The 25,280-nt window shown below is 40.2% G+C and overlaps 2 protein-coding genes across 2 annotated transcripts; one reads left to right on the top strand and one right to left on the bottom strand.

Annotated features, from left to right (window-relative positions):
* Window positions 1-4,909: 4,909 nt before the first annotated feature.
* On the bottom strand, window positions 4,910-7,088 carry LOC134325476 (D-aminoacyl-tRNA deacylase 2-like). The gene is made up of 3 exons (XM_063007687.1): window positions 6,833-7,088; window positions 5,421-5,490; window positions 4,910-5,320 (listed from the first exon to the last, which is right to left on the bottom strand). Exons 1-3 carry the CDS (start codon window positions 6,938-6,940, stop codon window positions 4,995-4,997), a joined length of 504 nt encoding a protein of 167 aa, XP_062863757.1. The 5' UTR covers window positions 6,941-7,088; the 3' UTR covers window positions 4,910-4,994.
* An 814-nt stretch (window positions 7,089-7,902) lies between these two features.
* On the top strand, window positions 7,903-24,840 carry nubpl (nucleotide binding protein-like). Its single transcript, XM_063007398.1, has 11 exons — window positions 7,903-8,101; window positions 12,534-12,678; window positions 14,649-14,683; window positions 14,795-14,885; window positions 15,010-15,049; window positions 15,187-15,277; window positions 15,399-15,492; window positions 15,865-15,950; window positions 17,331-17,451; window positions 23,014-23,096; window positions 24,254-24,840. The coding sequence occupies exons 1-11, from the start codon at window positions 7,967-7,969 to the stop codon at window positions 24,314-24,316; spliced, it is 984 nt and encodes a 327-aa protein (XP_062863468.1). The 5' UTR covers window positions 7,903-7,966; the 3' UTR covers window positions 24,317-24,840.
* The last annotated feature ends 440 nt before the right edge of the window (window positions 24,841-25,280 follow it).

Raw genomic sequence — 25,280 nt, forward strand, 5'->3', positions numbered from 1 at the left:
CCCTGTGTTGTTAGTATAATGGACTGGTCTATAGGTTAAACTTGTTCTACATAATAACAACAGTTAAATACATCACCAGCATCACTGTAGTGTTTTATAATTACACACACAGTGATATACATGTGGGGAACCATTTTTTCCAGGTCTCCAGGTAAATGTGTTCCCCCCTGTGTTTTAGTATAATGGATTGATCTATAGGTTAAACTTGTTCTACATAATAACAACAGTTAACATCACCAGCATCACTGTAGTGTTTTATAATTACACACACAGTAATATACATGTGGGGAACCATATTCCCCAGGTCTCCAGGTAAATGTGTTCCCCCCTGTGTTGTTAGTATAATGGACTGATCTATAGGTTAAACTTGTTCTACATACTGTTTGTTAATTTTAAAATCACATGGATGCAGTTTGTGAAGTTTAAATGAACGAGAGAGATCACCATAAATGAAACTATTCTTGAAAGTAAATGGTAGTGCAGCTGAGATGAATAACCTTAAACTAGTGTGTGAATAAGAGCATGTCCTGTATTAGGATTTATTTACAAATAAATCTGACACGTTAATTCTAGTTGATTGACAGCAAGGCTGAAGACAGCAGTGTGAAAACCTCTGACTTGCGGTGGAGCAATAAAACCTCTGACAGTAGTTCACTCAGTACTTTAAAGTATGTATTTAATCACAAACTACCTAACATACAACATGAAATGTGAAAAGAACATACCGCTATAAACACATATTCCAAATAAACCGACGCTCAACGAAGCGACTGAAAAAAACGTCATGATTTTTGCACATGCGCGTTAAAGGGGAAACGGGGGGAACTGAATTCTCCGTAACACCGGCTTCATTCCAGTCTGTGAATCTAAGTAATGAATTCAATATTCCAATAAACAAGCATTTAAACACATTGGTGTTCGTTACGTGGCTGATTTTATGCACATACTATTATTATTAGTAGTAGTAGTATCAGTAGTAGTGGTATAGATTAGTAATTAGCATAATTTCTTGTAAGCAAAACAAAATGTAGTTATATTATTATTAAAATGCAAATGCTTACAGGCTACTTTGGGACTGTACCACTTAAGGAGTATCAAGATGTCAGTACAAGTGACTCCAGTGAACCATATCAGATTACTGTGTGACTCAGATTAACCCGAGTCCATAAAATAAACCAAATTTACCACCAGCGAGTTGCTCCGCATCAAACTTATTAAAGCAAGTCTTTATGGACCTTGCTTTGTGCACAGGGGGCCATTCATATGCCAAACGTGCTCAGTGACTATGTTTTAAAATATTAATAATATTTCACCAACCACTTTATCCTTGTCAGTGTTGCAATGGATCTGATCACCCAGAAACACTAAGCACATGGAAATAATACACTACTTAAAGCCTTAATCCAGAGCAGAACAATAACATTCACACATTTACTTCTCGCATAAGAAGGTAATTTAGAACGAGTCTGTCAATCTATCAGAGTGACCCTCACAACCACGTGGAATTAAAGACAATCTGCCAAGTAGAATGGGTCAGAACTGAACTACAATGCTGCAAAAAGCTATTTTTCCATAGGCACCTTAAAGCTGTAGTTGCCAACAGCTTTGTAATAAAGTACAAACATTCATTATACAGTGTATCACAAAAGTGAGTACACCCCTCACATTTTTGCAAATATTTGATTAAAACTTTTCATGGGACAACACTATAGACATGAAACTTGGATATAACTTAGAGTAGTCAGTGTACAACTTGTATAGCAGTGTAGATTTACTGTCTTCTGAAAATAACTCAACACACAGCCATTAATGTCTAAATGGCTGACAACATAAGTGAGTACACCCCACAGTGAACATGTCCAAATTGTGCCCAAATGTGTCGTTGTCCCTCCCTGGTGTCATGTGTCAAGGTCCCAGGTGTAAATGGGGAGCAGGGCTGTTAAATTTGGTGTTTTGGGTACAATTCTCTCATACTGGCCACTGGATATTCAACATGGCACCTCATGGCAAAGAACTCTCTGAGGATGTGAGAAATAGAATTGTTGCTCTCCACAAAGATGGCCTGGGCTATAAGAAGATTGCTAACACCCTGAAACTGAGCTACAGCATGGTGGCCAAGGTCATACAGCGGTTTTCCAGGACAGGTTCCACTCGGAACAGGCTTCGCCAGGGTCGACCAAAGAAGTTGAGTCCACGTGTTCGGCGTCATATCCAGAGGTTAGCTTTAAAAAATAGACACATGAGTGCTGCCAGCATTGCTGCAGAGATTGAAGACGTGGGAGGTCAGCCTGTCAGTGCTCAGACCATACGCCGCACACTGCATCAACTCGGTCTGCATGGTCGTCATCCCAGAAGGAAGCTGACGCACAAGAAAGCCCGCAAACAGTTTGCTGAAGACAAGCAGTCCAAGAACATGGATTACTGGAATGCCCTGTGGTCTGATGAGACCAAGATAAACTTGTTTGGCTCAGATGGTGTCCAGCATGTGTGGCGGCGCCCTGGTGAGAAGTACCAAGACAACTGTATCTTGCCTACAGTCAAGCATGGTGGTGGTAGCATCATGGTCTTGGGCTGCATGAGTGTTGCTGGCACTGGGGAGCTGCAGTTCATTGAGGGAAACATGAATTCCAACATGTACTGTGACATTCTGAAACAGAGCATGATCCCCTCCTTTCGAAAACTGGGCCTCATGGCAGTTTTCCAACAGGATAACGACCAAACACAACCTCCAAGATGACAACTGCCTTGCTGAGGAAGCTGAAGGTAAAGGTGATGGACTAAACCCAATTGAGCACCTGTGGCGCATCCTCAAGTGGAAGGTGGAGGAGTTCAAGGTGTCTAACATCCACCAGCTCCGTGATGCCATCATGGAGGAGTGGAAGAGGATTCCAGTAGCAACTTGTGCAGCTCTGGTGAATTTCATGCCCAGGAGGGTTAAGGCAGTGCTAGATAATAAAGGTGGTCACACAAAATATTGACACTTTGGGCACAATTTGGACATGTTCACTGTGGGGTGTACTCACTTATGTTGCCAGCCATTTAGACATTAATGGCTGTGTGTTGAGTTATTTTCAGAAGACAGTAAATCTACACTGCTATACAAGTTGTACACTGACTACTCTAAGTTATATCCAAGTTTTATTTCTATAGTGTTGTCCCATGAAAAGATATAATAAAATATTTGCAGAAATGTGAGGGGTGTACTCACTTTTGTGATACACTGTATATACACCAATCAGCCATATCATTAAAACCACCTCCTTGTTTTTACACTCACTGTCCATTTTATCAGCTCCACTTACCATATAAAAGCACTTTGTAGTTTTACAATTACTGACTGTAGTCCATCTGTTTCTCTACATACTTTTTTAGCCTGCTTTCACCCTGTTCTGCAATGCAGTGACACTGACGTGGTGGTGTGTGTTGTGCTGGTACAAGTGGATCAGACTCTATTAGACACTCCTACCTAGTTGGTCGCCTACCTAGTTGGACGATCGCTCATCTATTGCTGCCGTTTGAGTTGGTCATCTTCTAGACCTTTATCAGTGGTCACAGGACGCTGCCCACGGGGCACTGTTGGCTGGATATTTTTTGGTTGGTGGACTATTCTCAGTTAAGCAGTGACAGTGATGTGTTTAAAAACTCCATCAGCTCTGCTGTGTCTTATCCACTCATACCAGCACAACACACACTAACACACCACCACCATGTCAGTGTCACTGCAGTGCTGAGAATCATCCACCATCAAATAACACCTACTCTGTAGTGGTCCTGGGAGAGTCCTGACCAGAATCAGAATCAGACTTTATTGGCCAAGTATGCTCACACATACAAGGAATTTGACTTTGGTTATACAGATGCTAGCAGTGCACGATAAATACAATAATGACAGTCTTAAACACACACACACACACGCACACACACACATACTCTCTAACACACACTTCACTCATTCATACCTGTAAACAATTAGCATGTGTAATTCACATTATGGGTTAAAGGTGCAGAGTTCTGTGCAGTATAAAAACTATACAGTAGATATATACTATATATAAATAAGAAATGAAATGAATGTGAAAGACCAGTGTTAACAGGGTTGCGAGTCATTATATAAGTTAAATAGGTCATTTGTAGATGAGCAAGTGTCCTAAAGATTAACAGTTCTGTAGCGTTCAATTGTTCATGAGCACAATGGAGTGTGGAAAAAAGCTTCTTTGTAGCCCGGTTGTTCTGGTCTTTATGTAGCTGAAGCGTCGGCCTGATGAAAGGCGCCCGAAACAGGTTATGGCCAGGGTGAGACGGGTCAATGATGATTTTCCCTGTGCGCTTCCTGGTTCTGGAGGCATGCAGGTCCAGCAGTGTGGGAAGCTTTACATCAAAGGTCCTCGCTGCAGACCTGATGATGCGCTGCAGTCTCTTGGTGTCATGTTTGGTGGCTGAGCTGCCCCACACTGTGATGACAGACTCTATGATGGCTGTGTAGAACTGCACCATCAGCTCTTGGGGTAGGTTGAACTTCTTCAGTTGGTACAGGAAGTACATCCTCTGCTGGGCCCTCTTGATGATGGAGTTGATGTTACTGTCCCACTTCAGGTCCTTGGAGATCGTTGTGCCCAGGAACTTGTAGGACTCCACAGCCATCACAGTTCTGTCTAAGATAGTGAGTGCTGGCAAAGTTGGGGGGCTCCTCCTGAAGTCCACGGTCATCTTCACTGTTTTTTGCTGTGTTCAGCTCCAGATTGTTCTGACTGCTCCAGAGGACAACCTGATCAACCACCCATCTGTAAGCAGACTCATCTAGCTTACTAACGTGGGTTGAATAGGTGGTGTGAGAAATTGTAAGAAATAAAACAAAATAAGTATAAAAATGTATAGCCAAAGAACAAGCCACATAAAACAAACACAAGAATAAACAAAAGTATGTTTTTATTTCAAAATATTTAATTAAATAAATGGTCCTTTTTATTTGTCTATCTAATACACACATCAAACTCTTAAAACTCCAATAAATGTGTATAAGGTCCATTCGTGTCCAGCTTCAGGACCTGTCTGTTGCCGTAGGTTCCATATTTAACTTCTGTCCCAGCCTCACAGCATTTACTTGATGAACACACCTCCTTCTGACAGTTATCAACAAAGCTGGCATAGAGTTTCTGCCCATCCTCTTTTCTGATGTTACCATGATACTGCATGACTTTACCCTTAGCCTTCCCTCCTAGGGTTGCTTGAGGTACAATGAGGACACTACCAGGCAGATCAAGAACTGAAGTATATTTTCCAGATTCTGTTTCACTTAGCTTCATGTTTAGGAGGCTGTTCACTGTAAGAAGAAAAGTAGATACATTTAGTTCTTTTATTCACATTATGAATTATGTATGCCATAATAATGGTGAAGTTTTCAGTATATAAGTAAGAAATACCCATTTTGGGAATCATATCTTCGGTTGCACCTTTGAAGAAGCAAATGTAGATGACCATTCCACGGTTAATCTGTGTGAAAATGCAAATCTTGTATTAGTGTATTTTCAAGGTCATGGGTTTAAAATACATTGATTAAGACAAGAGCTTCCTCAAATGTATTACATTTACATTTTCAGCATTTAGCAGACGCTTTTATCCAAAGCGGCTTACAGTTGAGACAGTATACAATCTAAGCAATTGAGGGTTAAGGGCCTTGCTCAAGGGCCCAACAGAAGCAACCTGGCAGTGGTGACGCTTGAACCAGCAACCTTCTGACAACTGGACCAGTACCTTAACCACTAGGCTACAGCTACAAATGCATACAATGTTTGCAATCCTCATCATGTCTTCTTGATATTGTGCAGCTAACTCATAGAGAAAGATCACACTCAGCAACAAATAGTTTATCCAAAGAATAAATAAGCATTTACAAGCTGTGATCCTTGACAAAGAGGTAGTTAATAAATTACTAGTTTAATGTGATGCTTAGTTTGTTTTTATTGTATTAAATACGCTAGCAGTGTATTAATATTTGCAGAGTAAAATCAACTGATTGCTGCAGTGTTTACAATATGTATTTTAGAAATACATATTGAATTTCAGGTGGCTCATGGGTAGCACTGTTGCCTTACAGCAAGAAGGTCCTGGATTTGATTCCCCGATGGAGAGGTCCAGGTCCTTTCTGTGTGAAGTTGGCACACTCCCCATGTCTGTGTGAGTTTCCTCCCACTGTCCAAAGACAGATTAATCAGAGATCATGTTTTACACTTTGGTTACATTCATGACAGGAACGGTAGTTACTCATTACACAAGGTTCATCAGTTCACAAGGTTATATCGAACACAGTCTTGGACAATTTTGTATCTCCAATTCACCTCACTTGCAGGTCTTTGGACTGTGGGAGGAAACCCAAGCGGACATGGGGAGAAAATGCAAACTCCACTCAGAAAGGACCTGGACCGCCCCACCTGGGGAATCGAACCCAGGACCTTCTTGCTGTGAGGCAACCTGTCCAGGGTGCTTTCAACCTTTCGCACAGTAAATTGGACCCACTACGACCCTGAATAGGATGATGTGGTGGTAAAACACACAATGAATGAATAACTGAATACTGAATTTGGCCAGAAGGGTGCAGTTACATGATGCTGTATTTGGGTCTGTTAGTGAATCCCAAGGAGTCGATTCTCACAATCCAGGGCTTTCATTCAAAGAGCCGATTGTACAGCTTTAGAATCAATTCCACATAAGAAAACTAGCTAGATGTTTGTTCAATGACACCAGTCTGTGATTAACCTAGAAATAGTAATAGTTTTAGTAATAATTTTGTTAATAAAACTATTGAATATTGAAGTTGAAAGAAAAAACACATTACCTCAACAAACCGAGCTTCACTTTCCTCATCGGCGGGTTTCACCTGTAGTTTAGCATGTAAACACTGCTGAAGAACTGCTCGAGCATTTACTGCACATCCGTTAGCCATCCTTATTACATAAAAAAACACATTAATGCAACCAGTCAACAATCTCCGGGAACAAAAGACCCAGCAAATAAGCTTAGGACACGAGAATGAACTGATTTATAAGCGATACACATTTGCTAAATGAACTTTGAATTAAATCATTTGAACACTGGTGTCACTTCCCCGTTCTAGCGTCATCAAAAGTGGCCCTAATACTGTACTGCATAAAGCACCGTTTGTGGTGTCGTAGCCATGCTTGCGTGTATGTTAAGAACCATTGGGTTCAAAAATACATAAACCATTGAGTGTCCAAACTATATGCATAAAAGAGGACAAAACAGTCAAAACGCAATTTATCCTTTAAAGGAAATATGGTACTGTTTTAGACGTAGACATAGGCTCTTATGAGGAGTCGTATCAATTGGCTCCGCTTACCAGGAAGAGTCGGCTCTTTCGGCTCTTTATTTTGTACCTGTAGTAGTTTTTGGACTCCTAACTTTATTACGTTTAATTGTTTATTGTTAAGCATTATTTAACTAATTTTAAAGCAATATATTATACTTCGCATTTTTACAAAGTAAAAGAAAACACGACAGTGCGCTGTGGCAGTATGCATTAACATTACAGATGTTTTTGTTTGCAAAAATACACTAACGTAGACTTAATGTTCAAACGTGTGATGTAACAAACCTATATTTAACGATTTAAATGTGTATACATGTATATTAAATTACAATTAATTAATCTTTTGCAGTCAACCCTGTGTAATTTGTTTGGCTTGACTCGGATCTTTACTGCGAGTCGGCTCCCAAATGTTGACTCATTCGCAAACGACACGGCTAGTGTGTATATTTTCGTACAGTCTTTAAATAGATCGCACGACTTTGATACCGATATTTTAAATTACAAGTCGAACGCAGCAGTTTTCTATAACCACTCGTTTTTTAATAAGACAGTTGTGAAGTCTGTACAAGCATGTGAAAGATGATTAGTGCAGCCCTATTGATCCTTCATGTAGCTACAGAGCTAAAGCATTAGCGGTATAACATGGGATTTTTCAGTAGGTGCAGAAAGCTTTCACATGTGTTGAAGCAAAGCTCGGCTAATGCTGTGCTGTATTCATGTAATAATACACATGTTCAGCCGCTTTCAGCTGCCTGTAAACATGATGTTCGATTCAAGGTAAGTTCAAGCTTCTGCAGAAGTCAATGTCAGTTTGTCAGAGTTTACTTATATTTAGTTATTAGGATTTGAATGTCATGTTTTACCCACTTTGGTTACATTCATGGCAGGACAGATAGTTACAGATTACACAAGATTCATCAGTTCACAAATTTATTGTCAAACACAGTCATGGACAGTATTTGGACTTTGGGAGGAAACCCACGCAGACTCGGGTAGAACATGCAAACTCCACACAGAAAGGACCCGGACCGCTCCACCTGAGAAAGAACCCAGTCCTGTTCTTGCTGTGAGGCGACAGTGATACCCACTGAGCCACCATGCTTCACCAGAGTATATATGTTAAAAAGGAAAGTTTGATTGTAGAAAATGACAGTGCATAAAAAAAGCGACATTATTTTAACAGCAGAAAATGCAGTGCAGTCCCAGAGCTTTAAAAGCTACATTATCATTTCATTTCCTTCATTGTCATTGGCCCAATTTTCTTTGACATTGTCTTGTAAGTTGTTTTATATATTTATTTTATAAAGCCATGTGATTTCAAAGAACTCCTGGTTTAAAAAATAGCCAAATGTGACTGTTCCACTTGAAGACATAATTCAACCTTTACAATGGATATAATAGAATGAAGAATGCCTTTATTTGTCATATATTCATTTACAGACGTACAGTACAATGAAATTCGTACGGCGCCCCTGGAGCAAACAGGGTTAAGGGCCTTGCTCAAGGGCCCAATAGTGGCTGCATGGCAGAGCTGAAATTCGAACTCTCAACCTTTCAGTTGATAGCCCAAAGCTCTACCCACTAGGCTACCACTGTCCCACTATCCCCTAATCTGTTAGCAGAGACATTCATTCAGATATTCATAATCTATTCTTTATATATTTTCCACATCTGGCACTTTAGTTTTGCACTGCATCTTAGGAGTGAATTACTTACATGTAATAAAAGTGTTTGTTATCCAGAACATTCAAGGACCCAACTGATTTCTTAGTCAGATGATTTACTTGCCCAATATCTGTGAAATTTTTTTTAATAATCTAATTATAATGTATGTTTATATACAAATCAACATTGAAATTATTATTCATGTTGTAAGGTAAAACAACCAGTTGCTCTGCCACATGTGCCAGATTACACTGGGAAATATTTAGCATTGGGCAAAAGTTGCTGTATTTTAATAGAGGTTTATGTAAACAAGGCAGCATGGTGACACGGCTGTAAGTGGCACATAGCAACATGTCTCCTGTGAACCTTAGTTTCATTCTTTTCTCCAGTCAGTGTCAGTAATAAGTTTCTCCCGTGTTCATATGGGTTCTCTCTGGGTTTTCTGATTTCCTTCCACCTTTCAAATTATATAGAAAGTAAATTGGCTATTCTTACCATGACCTTGACCAGGATAAAGCAGGTAGTGAAAATAAAAAAGGCTGTAGAAAAAGATATTTGTTTTTTAAAAGTATTTCATACTTCTTAATTGTGCAGTACACTGACTAGGCATAACATTATGACCACTGACAGGTGAAGTGAATAACACTGATAATCTCTTCATCACGGCACCTGTTAGTGGGTGGGATGTATTAGACAGCAAGTGAACATTTTATCCTCATAGTTGATGTGTTAGAAGAAGGAAAAATGCAGCGAAGAGCGAGTTTGAGTTTGAGGGCCAAATTGTGATGGCTAGATGACTGGGTCAGAGCATCTCCAAAACTGCAGCTCTTGTGGGGTGTTCCCGGTCTGCAGTGGTCAGTATCTATCAAAAGTGGTCATGGGTGGCCGAGGCTCATTGATGCACTTGGGGAGCGAAGGCTGGCCCGTGTGGTCTGATCCAACAGACGAGCTACTGTAGCTCAAATTGCTGGTTAATGCTGGTTCTGATAGAAAGGTAAATTCTGGTTCTGATAGAATGCATCACAGTTGCAGGGCTGTTTTGGCAGCAAAAGGTCAAGTCAACTTTATTTATATAGCGCTTTTTACAATAGACATTGTCTCAAAGCAACTTTACAAAATCCAGGACCAACAGATACAAAAACCCCTGTTGAGCAAGCCGAGGGCGACTGTGGCAAGGAAAAACTCCCTGAAAATTACAGGAAGAAACCTTGAGAGGAACCAGACTCAGCAGGGCCCATCCTTCTTGGGTGGCCTGGAGGACACTTTAAATAAATACACAATTTACACAAAGCATACAAACACAAAATTAAATGATCTAAAAGTTATAACTGGTAATAAATAGATAAATAAATAAATAATAATAGAATAATAAAAGGGGGGACCAGCTCAATATTAGGAAGGTGGTCATAATCAGTTATGCCTGATCTGTGTATATTACCATGGACATGTACTTAAATTGTACTTTTCAGGTCATACAGAAGAGAAAACACAGTGGAAAGATTATTAATGATTTGTAAAACTGCTATTTCTTCTGTAACTGAATGATTGGTACACATACTCAATATTTTGAGTTGAAAATATTAATACTGCAAAATTACAGGAAGAAACCTTGAGAGGAACCAGACTCAGCAGGGCCCATCCTTCTTGGGTGGCCTGGAGGATACTTTAAATTAGGGATGTCCCGATCCGATCTCACAGATCGGGATCGGGGCCGATCAAGGCGTTTTTAACTGATCGGAAATCGGCTTTACTAATGCCGATCATAACCCGATCTTTTGTTTTACGTCAGCATGTCCGCTGTGTGGAAATACTGTACTGTACTTTAAATTGGAAAGTGAAACAATTCCAACAGCGGTGTAATGTCTGCACTGCGAGCGTTTCACGAGGCGGTGGGAGCAGAGCTGCGTTCATTACTGTAGAATTTTACTGTTTATATGGTGTGTGAGTCGAGGAACACTCCGGTTTACAAAACAATAACTTTTAATCCGAGTATGAAAACTTCAGGACCATAACATACAGCTTTTACGAGTTTACGTATTACAAGACTGAACGACATCTCAGTATCAAGCACTCTGATTGGCTTAGTTATGTAACCGAGCATGGTAGTGATGCACTCGCTTAATAAAGAAATAAATACACGCTATATTCACAAATTGTCGGGAGCAAAACACTTTATTAACTTCTTCTGTTCCGAATAGCGGACAGCTAGAGCCGAGCACGCTATCCCATGCACTATGGAAGCCCCAAAGGGTCAAAACACACTCACTTTGCGTAGACCCGTCCATCAAACCATTGTCACAATACAAGCACTTTAAGAACTGGCTTTCCTTCATAACAAAAGAGTGACTTTCCATTTTATTTTGGTATTTAGGTTTTACTGTAATGCTGTTAAGTAACTTATTTGTTTTTTTATATTCAAGTTAAGCTGCTACACCACTTGTGAGTGGAGATTTTTGTTCATTTTTAGTGTATCACTGCATTAAACAGAATTATGTTCTTTGAATATAAAGTTCAAAGTGAAACTGTAATTATCTCACTTCATTTTTACTACAATGCTGCACTAGGTTTGTTTACTTTTATTTTGTAAAAGAACATTAAGCAATAGCTTGGATGCAGGCAATTTTTTTTCCTACAGCACTGCAGAGCTATTCAGTTGTTAAACATGTACATTGGATTAATTTGAATAACTGTAATGTACTTGAAGTGTGCACTGTGTGAACAGTATTATCTAGTTCTTATCTAGACAATATCTAGAAAATACAAGTATCGGTTTGAGAATCGGTATCGGATCGGGATCAAAATTAAAGATCGGGATCGGGAACAAAAAAACGTGATCGGGACATCCCTACTTTAAATAAATACACGATTTACACAAAGCATACAAACACAAAATTAAATGATCTAAAAGTTATAACTGGTAATAAATAGATAAATATATACATAATAATAGAATAATAAAAGGGGGGACCAGCACAATATTAGGAAGGTGGTCATAATCAGTTATGCCTGATCTGTGTATATTACCATGGACATGTACTTAAATTGTACTTTTCAGGTCATACAGAAGAGAAAACACAGTGGAAAGATTATTAATGATTTGTAAAACTGCTATTTCTTCTGTAACTGAATGATTGGTACACATACTCAATATTTTGAGTTGAAAATATTAATACTGCAACTTGTATTATTTATTTGCTGTTATAGAAAGTTATACAATGTCATTTGCCTTAAAGGCATGACTTTCTAATTGCATTCTAGTGATTAGTGGCTTTTCTGTGCCCATATAAATGAGGCTAATTCAACGGCACCCATTGATAAGGTCAGGAGAAAACCTATACAGTCACTTCATGCTTTATCCTGATGGTCAGTTGTAATCCCAATAACCTCCAAATACAGATCTGTCTTAGATCAGAAGCTGAAGCCAGATCACCTTGGGCTTGAAATACTGACCAATACAAATCTCAACCCAGCATAAGGAACTAATGCTGTAAAATACATTGCTTTAATAAATTGCTTTAATGTTACAATGTGCATCATGTTTTAGAGTTCAGGCGCTGGTGAGAAACTGCAGGAGAGGCAGAAGGCCCACATGGCACGTGGCCTGCCCAAACAAAAGCCCATAGCAGGAGTTAAAGAGGTCATCGTTGTTGCTTCAGGAAAAGGAGGTGTTGGTAAATCTACCACAGCAGGTAATCAGGAATCTGCTTTCTTCACGTTTATACTTGTAGCACTTGTATACTTAGGGCTTATTGTACCCTATAATTTAATATTTGTATGGTTATAACAAGAAGTGCATTATGTTTAGCAGTACAGTTTGTTTTGCCAAGTCCCCTTTGTAGATTAGATGACTTTAAAGCTTTGAAAATACGAAAGTTTGAAACTGTGAATGTGTTTTTTGTTTGCTGGTACAATTACAGGGCTCAGACAGTTAAAGCAATGTATGTTTGGGAATAAATAAACTACATGCACAATTAAAGCAGCATATTTTTGCCACAAATTAACCAAGGAAATATTTTTACCTGTTTTCTTCTCTCTCATCTGCCAGTGATTTTTTTCACTGTTTGTTGAGTCGCTGGAATTCTATAATTTATCACAGTGCTTTCAGCCCCTGTGTCAAAATGTACCCCTTTTTTTTTTTTTGTCTGAAGCATTTTGATGTAGCTGGAAATATTTACTTGGGAAGACCTTATAAAAGTGTGTCACATAGAGTGATGGCATAGTTACCTTTAAAAAGTAACTTAGTTACTTTATTGATTACTTGATAAAAGTAACTAAGTTAGATTACAAGTTACTTTATTAGTTACATTCAGCAGCTGCCGTAATGCAACTGGAGCTGCGTAGGCGATTGAAGCGGAATAAGAAACAAGAAAGACGCGGAAAACTAAGTCCTCTGTTCACAAGTGTAAGTAAGATAAATAAAATACAATTTTTAGAGACAAATAAATAACAAAAAGACGATAAATATCCAAAATTTTGGTTTGTAATGAGTCTGTAACTATGGTGATATTACGTCATCACGTCCCCACGTGTAGTACGTAGCGGTGTTGTGTGCATACTGCACACTTCTGTACTGAAAGTATGTACTTCTTTACCGGCCGAGTAGTGCATACTTCCTCCAATCTAGTGCATACTCTAAGTATGCGATTCCGGACGCAGCTCGTGACTTAATTGTCGCATAGGCCAGACGTCACTCTCCGAGACGCAAAAATAGTAACGCACAGTAACTTGGATAAGTAACTTTAATCTGATTACTGGATTGGAAATAGTAACACGTTAGATTACTTGTTACTGAAAAATGTGGTCAGATTAGAGTAACGCGTTACTGACATCAGTGGTCACATAACACCTCAGTGCTTGACACCTTAGCACCAAACAACAAGAGACGAATGGAAATCTAGCAATGACTGCAAGGGTACAATCTGTAGAGTCATGAGAGAAGCTTTGTCATCTAAACTGAAATACAAAGCACAGAATGAACTCTGTTGCTCTGTCAGTTGCTCTATACAATACCAATTTTAATGTCTCTAAAGCAAAAATAGCTAATTATATACATTCAGTATACATACTTTAGGGTAACATTTTCATTTAATTTCAATTTCATTTTTACCACCGCTTTATCCTGGTGAGGGTCGCAGCAGGTCTGGCTTCCCTGGAATCACTGGACACAATGCAATAACGCACCCCGGACAGGACGCCAATCCATCTAGGGTGTCAGCCACCAATAGTGACAGTTGTTCAGAACCTGCCAGTGATGTCAACCAGGCTAGGTGAATAGTGCCAGTGCCCTCTGCTGTTTAAAGTGAATATCGATTCATTATACATGTAAACCGATTTGAATCGTTCCACATGTGAATCTGTGTTGCATCATTACAACCCTACTGCACACACTTCTTTGTATGAACTAAAACCAAAGCAGAATATTCCCTTCAAAATCCTTTAAATTATCATTTGTGATTTGCCCAAACACAAAAACCCACAGTATGCATTTAACTGACCATGTTTAATACTTGAGAGTCAGTCAGATAGTTGTTAAATTGGTGCCTTCAATCACAGATTAAGCGGCAAATCTGCATCTCATAGCATAATGAATTATGGCTAGCTTTTCTTCAGACGACTATGTTTTTGTTTTAATTTAACATTTTTATTCTTTCTTTTACAGTAAATCTTGCCCTTGCATTTATGGCCAATGATCAGGTATAGTACTTCCACTGCCACATCATCCATGTTAAAATACACTTGTAACACACCCTATCAACGTGTGTGTGTGTGTGTGTGTGTGTCATGTATACTTTGTTTTTCCTGCAGAGTAAGACAGTGGGTCTTTTAGATGCTGATGTTTACGGTCCCTCCATTCCAAAGCTAATGAACCTTAGAGGAAACCCAGAATTAACAGAGAGTAAGTGATCAAGTGGTAATTTATGTGAATGATCAATAATAACACAGTTTAATAACAGTAAATTATAACCTATTACATTGAGAGTTACACCATATGTTTAACAGATTATTTCCCTTCGTTTTAGGCAACTTAATGAGACCCCTTACAAACTTTGGAATCCCTTGGTAAGTATGGAATATACACTATATGGCCAGAAAATATTACGTTTAAACAACCTATTTGGCATGTGGGGGATCAGACAGAAATGGGATCTAAAAGGGTTCATCCTGAGGGGTTCATCTCACTGTCTTTCCTTCTTTAGCATGTCGATGGGATTTCTGGTTGAAGATACAGCACCCATTGTGTGGAGAGGTCTGATGGTCATGTCAGCTATTGAGAAACTCCTTAGGCAGGTGTGGTGAAATTGCCATTTGTATCTCAGATCTGATGTTTATGCTACAAAACTAGGTTGTATAGTCATGTATTGGCAGGCGTGTTTTTTTATTTATTTATTTTGTGTAATTTTGTGTTTAGGTAGATTGGGGACTTTTGGATTACTTGGTGATTGACATGCCACCCGGCACTGGGGATGTCCAGCTTTCCATCACACAGAACATCCCAGTTGCAGGTAAATAAAGAGTCACATTTGTGTTTTAGGTTATTTGTATAATAATTACATTAAGTATTGTATAGTCAGCTGTGAATAATGTGTTCCACAGAGATGTGGTAAACTTTTGGGACAGTGGTAGCCTAGTCGGTAGAGTTTTGGGCTATCAGCTGAAAGGTTGAAAGTTTGATCTGCTCCAGGGGTGCCGTACAATGGCTGACCCTGCGCTCTGACCCCAGCTGGGGTATGCGAAGAAAGAATGTTGTTCTACTGAACGTCTGTATTTGTATATATGACAAATAAAAGCATTCTATTCTAGTATTCTATGAATGCCAAAAGTGTGGTGTGATGTTTTCCCTTAAGGTAAGAGTGTATCTGTACTGTGTGCTGCAGGTGCTGTAATCGTGTCTACTCCACAGGACATTGCTTTATTAGATGCACGCAGGGGTGTTCAAATGTTCCGGAAGGTTAACGTGCCGGTGAGACTTTTTAAAAGCATCTGTTAATCATGTGTAATAGCAGAAAGTGTTCCAGTGAGGTGTTTATGAATTCCAGATGTTTGTGGCCATAAGAGAAGCTTGCCTACGTAATCAAAAGAATAGTAATGTTTGAAACCGTCTGGGTGGGAACTATTGTCTTATGGTTCAGGCTTAACATCTAAATGCTAAATAATTCTGTAATAATAATAGGCATTATTTTATAATACAAATATGAATTATTATGCAATCATTATAAATGAAGCTACTCCAGTGAGCCAAAACATTAGGATCACACACTTAATATTCTTTCAAAACAGCTTTGGACTAGCGAAACATGGACTACACAAGACATATTAAGGAGTCCTGTAGTATCTGGTACTTTGGTTCTAACAGGTTTCAGCAGATTTGTGTTCTTCGACTGTTGTTTACTTAAACTAAAGAAATGAAATGTTTACTATGGAAGCACTTCTGTAAGTCGCTCTGGATAAGAGTGTCTGCTAAATGCAGAAAATTTAAAGTTTGCTGGACATCTCTATCCAAAGCCATGGGCATTTATACACTCTATGGCCAACAGTTTTTGGGCACCTGACCATAACTATGTTGGACACCCCATTTAAAAAAGTTGTGCCCATGCACAAATGTTGGTCAACAAAGCCTCAGTTTATGTTCCAGTTCATTCCAAAGCTGTTTAGTGAGACTGAGGTCAGGGCTCTGTGCAGGCCACTGGAGTTTCCGACTGCATCTTTTCACCTGCACAAGGCGAGTTCATATGTGGATCAGCTTTGTGTACGAAGAGACACACCCTGATCCTCATTATCCCCGTCTCTGTGGAGATGCCATCAATCAGCCAGCAGAGGTCGTAACTGCATCAGTTATGAGGAATCCCTTCCGGCACCATCCCTTAAACAACAATTCAAACGTTGTTTGTGTAGGCGCTCAGCCTGTCCGTATTGCTGAAACAGGAAAGGGCCTTCCCTAAAGTGTTGATGCAAAGTTGTAAGCATATAATTTCCTTAATATAACTAATGTACTTTACCTGTTAGCAATGCTTGTGTTTGGACAACATTAATTAAATAATTAAAAGATATGTCCCAATACTTTTGTCCATATAGTGTATGTATAAGACCATCTTCTCCACCTTGAGGCCATAACAGCCTCCTCTTTTCTGGGAAGGCTTTCCCCAAAATTTTATTGTGTGTTTGTGGGAATTAGTACCTATTCAGTCATAAGAGCATTTTCTACCACAAGCACTGATGAGAAGTCTCTGCCCTGAATATCACAGTGCAAAACTACTGGCTATTGTACCTCCTTGGGGGTCTAAACTACTTTATGAGTGAGTATACTAAGAGAAATCTGTGTATTTTATTTAAATAATTTTAGGTGCTGGGATTAGTTCAGAACATGAGTGTTTTCCGATGTCCTAAGTGCAACCACCAGACGCACATCTTTGGGTCAGATGGAGCCACTGAATTGGCTAATACCCTTGGACTTGAGGTTCTTGGTAAGACTTTCAGATTTTCAGACAAAGCTTATTGAAATAGATTCACATTAAAAAATAAACCTGGATTATTTTCAGCATTAGAAACGTAAAACTGTGCAAAAAAGCGCGAATTGTTCAACATATGTATATATACATGATCAGCCATAACATTAAAACCACCTCCTTGTTTCTACACTCACTGTCCATTTTATCAGCTCCACTTACCATATAGAAGAACTTTGTAGTTCTACAATTGCTGACTGCAGTCCATCTATTTCTCTACATACTTTTTTAGCCTGTTTTCACCTGTTTTTCAATGGTCAGGACCCCCACAGGGCCACCACAGAGCAGGTATTATTTAGGTGGTGGATGATTCTCAGCACTGCAGTGACACTGACATGGTGGTGGTGTGTTAGTGTGTGTTGTGCTGGTATGAGTGGATCAGACACAGCAGCACTCAAAGAGACTCTATTAGACACTCCTACCTAGTTGGTCCACCTTGTAGATGTAAAGTCAGAGACGATCGCTCATCTTTTGCTGCTGTTTGAGTTGGTCATCTTCTAGTCCTTCACCAGTGGTCACAGGGCGCTGCCCACAGGGCGCTGTTGGCTGGATATTTTTGGTTGGTGGACTTTTCTCAGTCCAGCAGTGACAGTGAGGTGTTTAAAAACTCCATCAACATTGCTGTGTCTTATCCATTCATACCAGCACAACACACACAACACCACCATGTCAGTGTCACTGCAGTGCTGCAAATGAGCCACCACCCAAATAATACCTACTCTGCTCTGTAGTGGTCCTGTGGGGTTCCTGACCATTGAAGAACAGAGTAAAAGCAGGCTGAAAAGGTATGTAGAGAAACAGATGGACTACAGTCAGTAACTGTAGAACTACAAAGTGCTTCTATATGGTAAGTGGAGCTGATAAAATGGACAGTGAGTGTAGAAACAAGGAGGTGGTCATAATGTTATGCCTGATCGGTGTATGTATATATATATATATATATATATATATATATATATACACAGTGTATCACAAAAGTGAGTACACCCCTTAAATTTCTGCAGATATTTAAGTATATCTTTTCATGGGACAACACTGACAAAATGACACTTTGACACAATGAAAAGTAGTCTGTGTGCAGCTTATATAACAGTGTAAATTTATTCTTCCCTCAAAATAACTCAATATACAGCCATTAATGTCTAAACCACCGGCAACAAAAGTGAGTACACCCCTAAGAGACTAAACCCCTAAATGTCCAAATTGAGCACTGCTTGTCATTTTCCCTCCAAAATGTCATGTGATTTGTTAGTGTTACTAGGTCTCAGGTGTGCATAGGGAGCAGGTGTGTTCAATTTAGTAGTACAGCTCTCACACTCTCTCATACTGGTCACTGAAAGTTCCAACATGGCACCTCATGGCAAAGAACTTTCTGAGGATCTTAAAAGACGAATTGTTGCGCTACATGAAGATGGCCAAGGCTACAAGAAGATTGCCAACACCCTGAAACTGAGCTGCAGCACAGTGGCCAAGATCATCCAGCGTTTTAAAAGAGCAGGGTCCACTCAGAACAGACCTTGCGTTGGTCGTCCAAAGAAGCTGAGTGCACGTGCTCAGCGTCACATCCAACTGCTGTCTTTGAAAGATAGGTGCAGGAGTGCTGTCAGCATTGCTGCAGAGATTGAAAAGGTGGGGGGTCAGCCTGTCAGTGCTCAGACCATACGCCGCACACTACATCAAATTGGTCTGCATGGCTGTCACCCCAGAAGGAAGCCTCTTCTGAAGTCTCTACACAAGAAAGCCCGCAAACAGTTTGCTGAAGACATGTCAACAAAGGACATGGATTACTGAAACCATGTCCTATGGTCTGATGAGATTGTTTGGTTCAGATGGTCTCAAGCATGTGTGGCGGTAATCAGGTGAGGAGTACAAAGATAAGTGTGTCATGCCTACAGTCAAGCATGGTGGTGGGAATGCCATAATCTGGGGCTGCATGAGTGCAGCAGGTGTTGGGGAGTTACATTTCATTGAGGGACACATGAACTCCAATATGTACTGTGAAATACTGAAGCAGAGCATGATCCCCTCCCTCCGGAAACTGGGTCGCAGGGCAGTGTTCCAGCATGATAATGACCCCAAACACACCTCTAAGACGGCCACTGCTTTATTGAAGAGGCTGAGGGTAAAGGTGATGGACTGGCCAAGCATGTCTCCAGACCTAAACCCAATAGAACATCTTTGGGGCATCCTCAAGCGGAAGGTGGAGGAGCGCAAAGTCTCGAATATCCGCCAGCTCCGTGATGTCGTCATGGAGGAGTGGAAAAGCATTCCAGTGGCAACCTGTGAAGCTCTGGTAAACTCCATGCCCAGGAGAGTTAAGGCAGTTCTGGGAAATAATGGTGGCCACACAAAATATTGACACTTCAGGAACTTTCACTAAGGGGTGTACTCACTTTTGTTGCCGGTGGTTTAGACATTAATGGCTGTATATTGAGTTATTTTGAGGGAAGAATAAATTTACACTGTTATATAAGCTGCACACAGACTACTTTTCATTGTGTCAAAGTGTCATTTTGTCAGTGTTGTCCCATGAAAAGATATACTTAAATATCTGCAGAAATGTGAGGGGTGTACTCACTTTTGTGATACACTGTGTGTATCACAAAAGTGAGTACACCCCTCACATTTCTGCAGATATTTAAGTATATCTTTTCATGGGACAACACTATAGAAATAAAACTTGGATATAACTAGAGTAGTCAGTGTACAACTTGTATAGCAGTGTAGATTTACTGTCTTCTGAAAATAACTCAACACACAGCCATTAATGTCTAAATGGCTGGCAACATACAGGGGTTGGACAAAATAACTGAAACGCCTGGTTTTAGACCACAATAATTTATTAGTATGGTGTAGGGCCTCCTTTTGCGGCCAATACAGCGTCAATTCGTCTCAGAAATGACATATACAAGTCCTGCACAGTGGTCAGAGGGATTTTAAGCCATTCTTCTTGCAGGATAGTGGCCAGGTCACTACGTGATGCTGGTGGAGGAAAACTTTTCCTGACTCGCTTCTCCAAAACACCCCAAAGTGGCTCAATAATATTTTGATCTGGTGACTGTGCAGGCCATGGGAGATGTTCAACTTCACTTTCATGTTCATCAAACCAATCTTTCACCAGTCTTGCTGTGTGTATTGGTGCATTGTCATCCTGATACACGGCACCGCCATTGGATGCACATGGTCCTCCAGAATGGTTCGGTAGTCCTTGGCAGTGATGCGCCCATCTAGCACAAGTATTGGGCCAAGGGAATGCCATGATATGGCAGCCCAAACCATCACTGATCCACCCCCATGCTTCACTCTGGGCATGCAACAGTCTGGGTGGTACGCTTCTTTGGGGCTTCTCCACACCGTAACTCTCATCAGAGAACAATACATGTTTCACATTGTCCACAGCCCAAGATTTGCGCTCCTTGCACCATTGAAACCGACGTTTGGCATTGGCACGAGTGACCAAAGGTTTGGCTATAGCAGCCCGGCCGTGTATATTGACCCTGTGGAGCTCCCGACAGACAGTTCTGGTGGAAACAGGAGAGTTGAGGTGCACATTTAATTCTGCCGTGATTTGGGCAGCCGTGGTTTTATGTTTTTTGGATACAATCCGGGTTAGCACCCGAACATCCCTTTCGGACAGCTTCCTCTTGCGTCCACAGTTAATCCTGTTGGATGTGGTTTGTCCTTCTTGGTGGTATGCTGACATTACCCTGGATACCGTGGCTCTTGATACATCACAAAGACTTGCTGTCTTGGTCACAGATGCGCCAGCAAGACGTGCACCAACAATTTGTCCTCTTTTGAACTCTGGTATGTCACCCATAATGTTGTGTGCATTGCAATATTTTGAGCAAAACTGTGCTCTTACCCTGCTAATTGAACCTTCACACTCTGCTCTTACTGGTGCAATGTGCAATTAATTAAGATTGGCCACCAGACTGGTCCAATTTAGCCATGAAACCTCCCACACTAAAATGACAGGTGTTTCAGTTATTTTGTCCAACCCCTGTAAGTGAGTACACCCCACAGTGAACATGTCCAAATTGTGCCCAAAGTGTCAATATTTTGTGTGACCACCATTATTATCCAGCACTGCCTTAACCCTCCTGGGCATGGAATTCACCAGAGCTGCACATGTTGCTACTGGAATCCTCTTCCACTCCTCCATGATGACATCACGGAGCTGGTGGATGTTAGACACCTTGAACTCCTCCACCTTCCACTTGAGGATGCGCCACAGGTGCTCAATTGGGTTTAGTCCATCACCTTTACCTTCAGCTTCCTCAGCAAGGCAGTTGTCATCTTGAAGGTTGTGTTTGGGGTCGTTATCCTGTTGGAAAACTGCCATGAGGCCCAGTTTTCGAAGGGAGGGGATCATGCTCTGTTTCAGAATGTCACAGTACATGTTGGAATTCATGTTTCCCTCAATGAACTGCAGCTCCCCAGTGCCAGCAACACTCATGCAGCCCAAGACCATGATGCTACCACCACCATGCTTGACTGTAGGCAAGATACAGTTGTCTTGGTACTTCTCACCAGGGCGCCGCCACACATGCTGGACACCATCTGAGCCAAACAAGTTTATCTTGGTCTCGTCAGACCACAGGGCTTTCCAGTAATCCATGTTCTTGGACTGCTTGTCTTCAGCAAACTGTTTGCAGGCTTTCTTGTGCGTCAGCTTCCTTCTGGGATGACGACCATGCAGACCGAGTTGATGCAGTGTGCGGCGTATGGTCTGAGCACTGACAGGCTGACCTCCCACGTCTTCAACCTCTGCAGCAATGCTGGCAGCACTCGTGTCTATTTTTTAAAGCCAACCTCTGGATATTACGCCGAACACGTGGACTCAACTTCTTTGGTCGACCCTGGCGAAGCCTGTTCCGAGTGGAACCTGTCCTGGAAAATGCTGTAGCTCAGTTTCAGGGTGTTAGCAATCTTCTTATAGCCCAGGCCATCTTTGTGGAGAGCAACAATTCTATTTCTCACATCCTCAGAGAGTTCTTTGCCATGAGGTGCCATGTTGAATATCCAGTGGCCAGTATGAGAGAATTGTACCCAAAACACCAAATTTAACAGCCCTGCTCCCCATTTACACCTGGGACCTTGACACATGACACCAGGGAGGGACAACGACACATTTGGGCACAATTTGGACATGTTCACTGTGGGGTGTACTCACTTATGTTGCCAGCTATTTAGACATTAATGGCTGTGTGTTGAGTTATTTTCAGAAGACAGTAAATCTACACTGCTATACAAGTTGTACACTGACTACTCTAAGTTATATCTAAGTTTCATGTCTATAGTGTTGTCCCATGAAAAGATATAATGAAATATTTGCAGAAATGTGAGGGGTGTACTCACTTTTGTGATACACTGTATATATATATATATATATATATATATATATATATATATATATATATATATATATATATAACTGTAATATAACTTGTAGGAGAAAAATAAAAATATGTTTTTGTTTGACCATTTGAGATCTGAAGCATCTTGTTTGTTTATTAGGAGACATTCCGCTGCATCTGAACATCAGAGAGACGTCAGACAATGGTCAGCCTGTGGTTGTGTCCTGTTCTGACAGTCCTGAGGTAAGTGTATTATGCTTTAGCCATCACAGTTACAATAAATCTTACAAGCATTTGAGGCATGACTATGTCCTGGTGTTCAAAACGAGGTCTATAAAGATCTGGTTTGACCAGCATGGCTGCAGAGGAACTCTGGAGGAACTAGCACAGAGCTCTAACTTTAAGCCCATTGAACACCTTTGGAGATTTATGCAAATGGCGTGGACCATGGGTACCTCCCGGAAATGAGTTTTTGCAACTTGGGATGTCTGTATACCCTCTTCGAACTCGATCAGGGATCCACAGCAGCTACAGACAAATTGACTATGTTAAATCAGGAGAAAAAGCATAAACAAATAGGGAAAAAAAATTATATTTAACTTAATTTGGTCTTAGATTAAACTGTTGTTTTTTAAATGTTTATGAAATTAGGAACACATGCAGGCACCTGTAACGAGACAAGAGGGGGGCGGACACACACGCAGAGATGTTTACAATGATTTAATAACAACAAAAGACAAGTGTACACAAGACATACAAACACATGACCTATTCTAAGCTAAATGCTAACTAAACACACATAACATGACTAAACTATCCTAAACCTAGCTAACAATGCTAAAGCTAAACATAAACTAACACAAAACATGAATAATACTATACAAGGCTTCTAAACATGAACAAGACTTTTAAACAAGAAGCATGAACATGAGTAAAAGCTTGAAACCCTGACAAGAGCTAGAAATCCAAAAGCATGACAAGTCAAAATAGTCTCCGCTGAAGGATCCACAGCTGCTCCCTTAAATGCCCTGAGCATTACCTGCAATGGAGAGCAGCTGTGGATCATTAGCCTCATTGAGCAATCAGAAAAACCTAAACAAACCACCTCCAACATGTGCTCTTGGAGAGAGGGGCGTGGCACATAAACATGGCTCCAGGAGCACAAAGAGGCTTGATTTGTGACAGCACCCTAATGATAAATGTGTTTGTACTGATTTTCTGTATGTACTACATTAATTAAAATCTATAAAAACATTTTATATATTATTAGTTATTATTGACCTTATAGATTGTGGCGCTTATACAACCAAGAGCTCGATTAGTAGATATTTTTCATGTATTCATTATAATCCTGGTTAAATGTTTTGTTGATGATACTCATGTTCAAACTTCTGTTTCAGGCTAAAGCCTACAGGAACGTAGCCTCAGCAGTGCTGCGTCGTCTCACTGAGGAGTCCAGCTGAATGTCTTCAACACTGATGTACTATGTACTTATCAGTTCATATTTTTAATTTATTTGTAGTTAGTCAGATAAGGTTCTTCTGTGATCTGCACTGCTGGGAATTTAACTGAGCTCAGTTTTCCTGTGTGTGTTGCTAAATATTTGGCAGTCCAGCTTTTAGTCAGGGTTGATACACTGGAAAAAGTGAATGATATCAGAGAAGTTGGGAATTGCAGAAACTGCAAACTGCTCGTCTCAATTAATAAAACTCCTAAACAATGATTTCATTAAAAGGTATGGTTAAGTGTTGCTTATCATTTCAAAAGAAGGATGATTTATAATTATCAAGAGAAGGAAATGAGACTAAAATTAAGCATCATCATTTTTGTGATTGCTTGGAAACTCTCCCACTTCTGGAATGAATGCAGTTCATTTCCAGTCACTGTGGATTTTCCCTGTAATAATTAATGCACTTTGTTGATACCTAATCAACATTTTGTTATTCAACCTGTTAAACTAATTACAAATAAACATTTTATGTGATCACACTTTGTCTATACATGGTTTGATTATTGATACTTAGACATTAGCATCTCTATGCAGCTTTGTGAAAAAAGAATGTTTTATCCCCCTCGTTAATTGAAGTGAGTGATGGTGATTCAGCGCATCAGGTTTGAGCTGCACAGCTCCTGAGGTTCTGTCATTGCCTTCCATTACTCTGTGTGTGAGACTTGGCACACGTTTTTACCTTATAAAACTACCATGTGTTTACTCTGGTTGCTTTAAAAATTTAAGGACATGCTGGTAGGTACATTCACAAGATTAAATTGCCCCTATGAGTAACAAACTGGTTCTTAAAATTTTGCTAAGCAAGTTCTTTTGCAATCTGCTCCCGATTAGAGACCATCTCTGATGCTTACACATTCTTATTTTGTGTGTATAACAATAACTTTAGGCTTTAGTCTAAGGGGATAGTAAAAAATAAC

Source organism: Trichomycterus rosablanca, chromosome 13 (assembly GCF_030014385.1).
Source record: "Trichomycterus rosablanca isolate fTriRos1 chromosome 13, fTriRos1.hap1, whole genome shotgun sequence".
NCBI classification, from domain to species: Eukaryota; Metazoa; Chordata; class Actinopteri; order Siluriformes; family Trichomycteridae; genus Trichomycterus; species Trichomycterus rosablanca.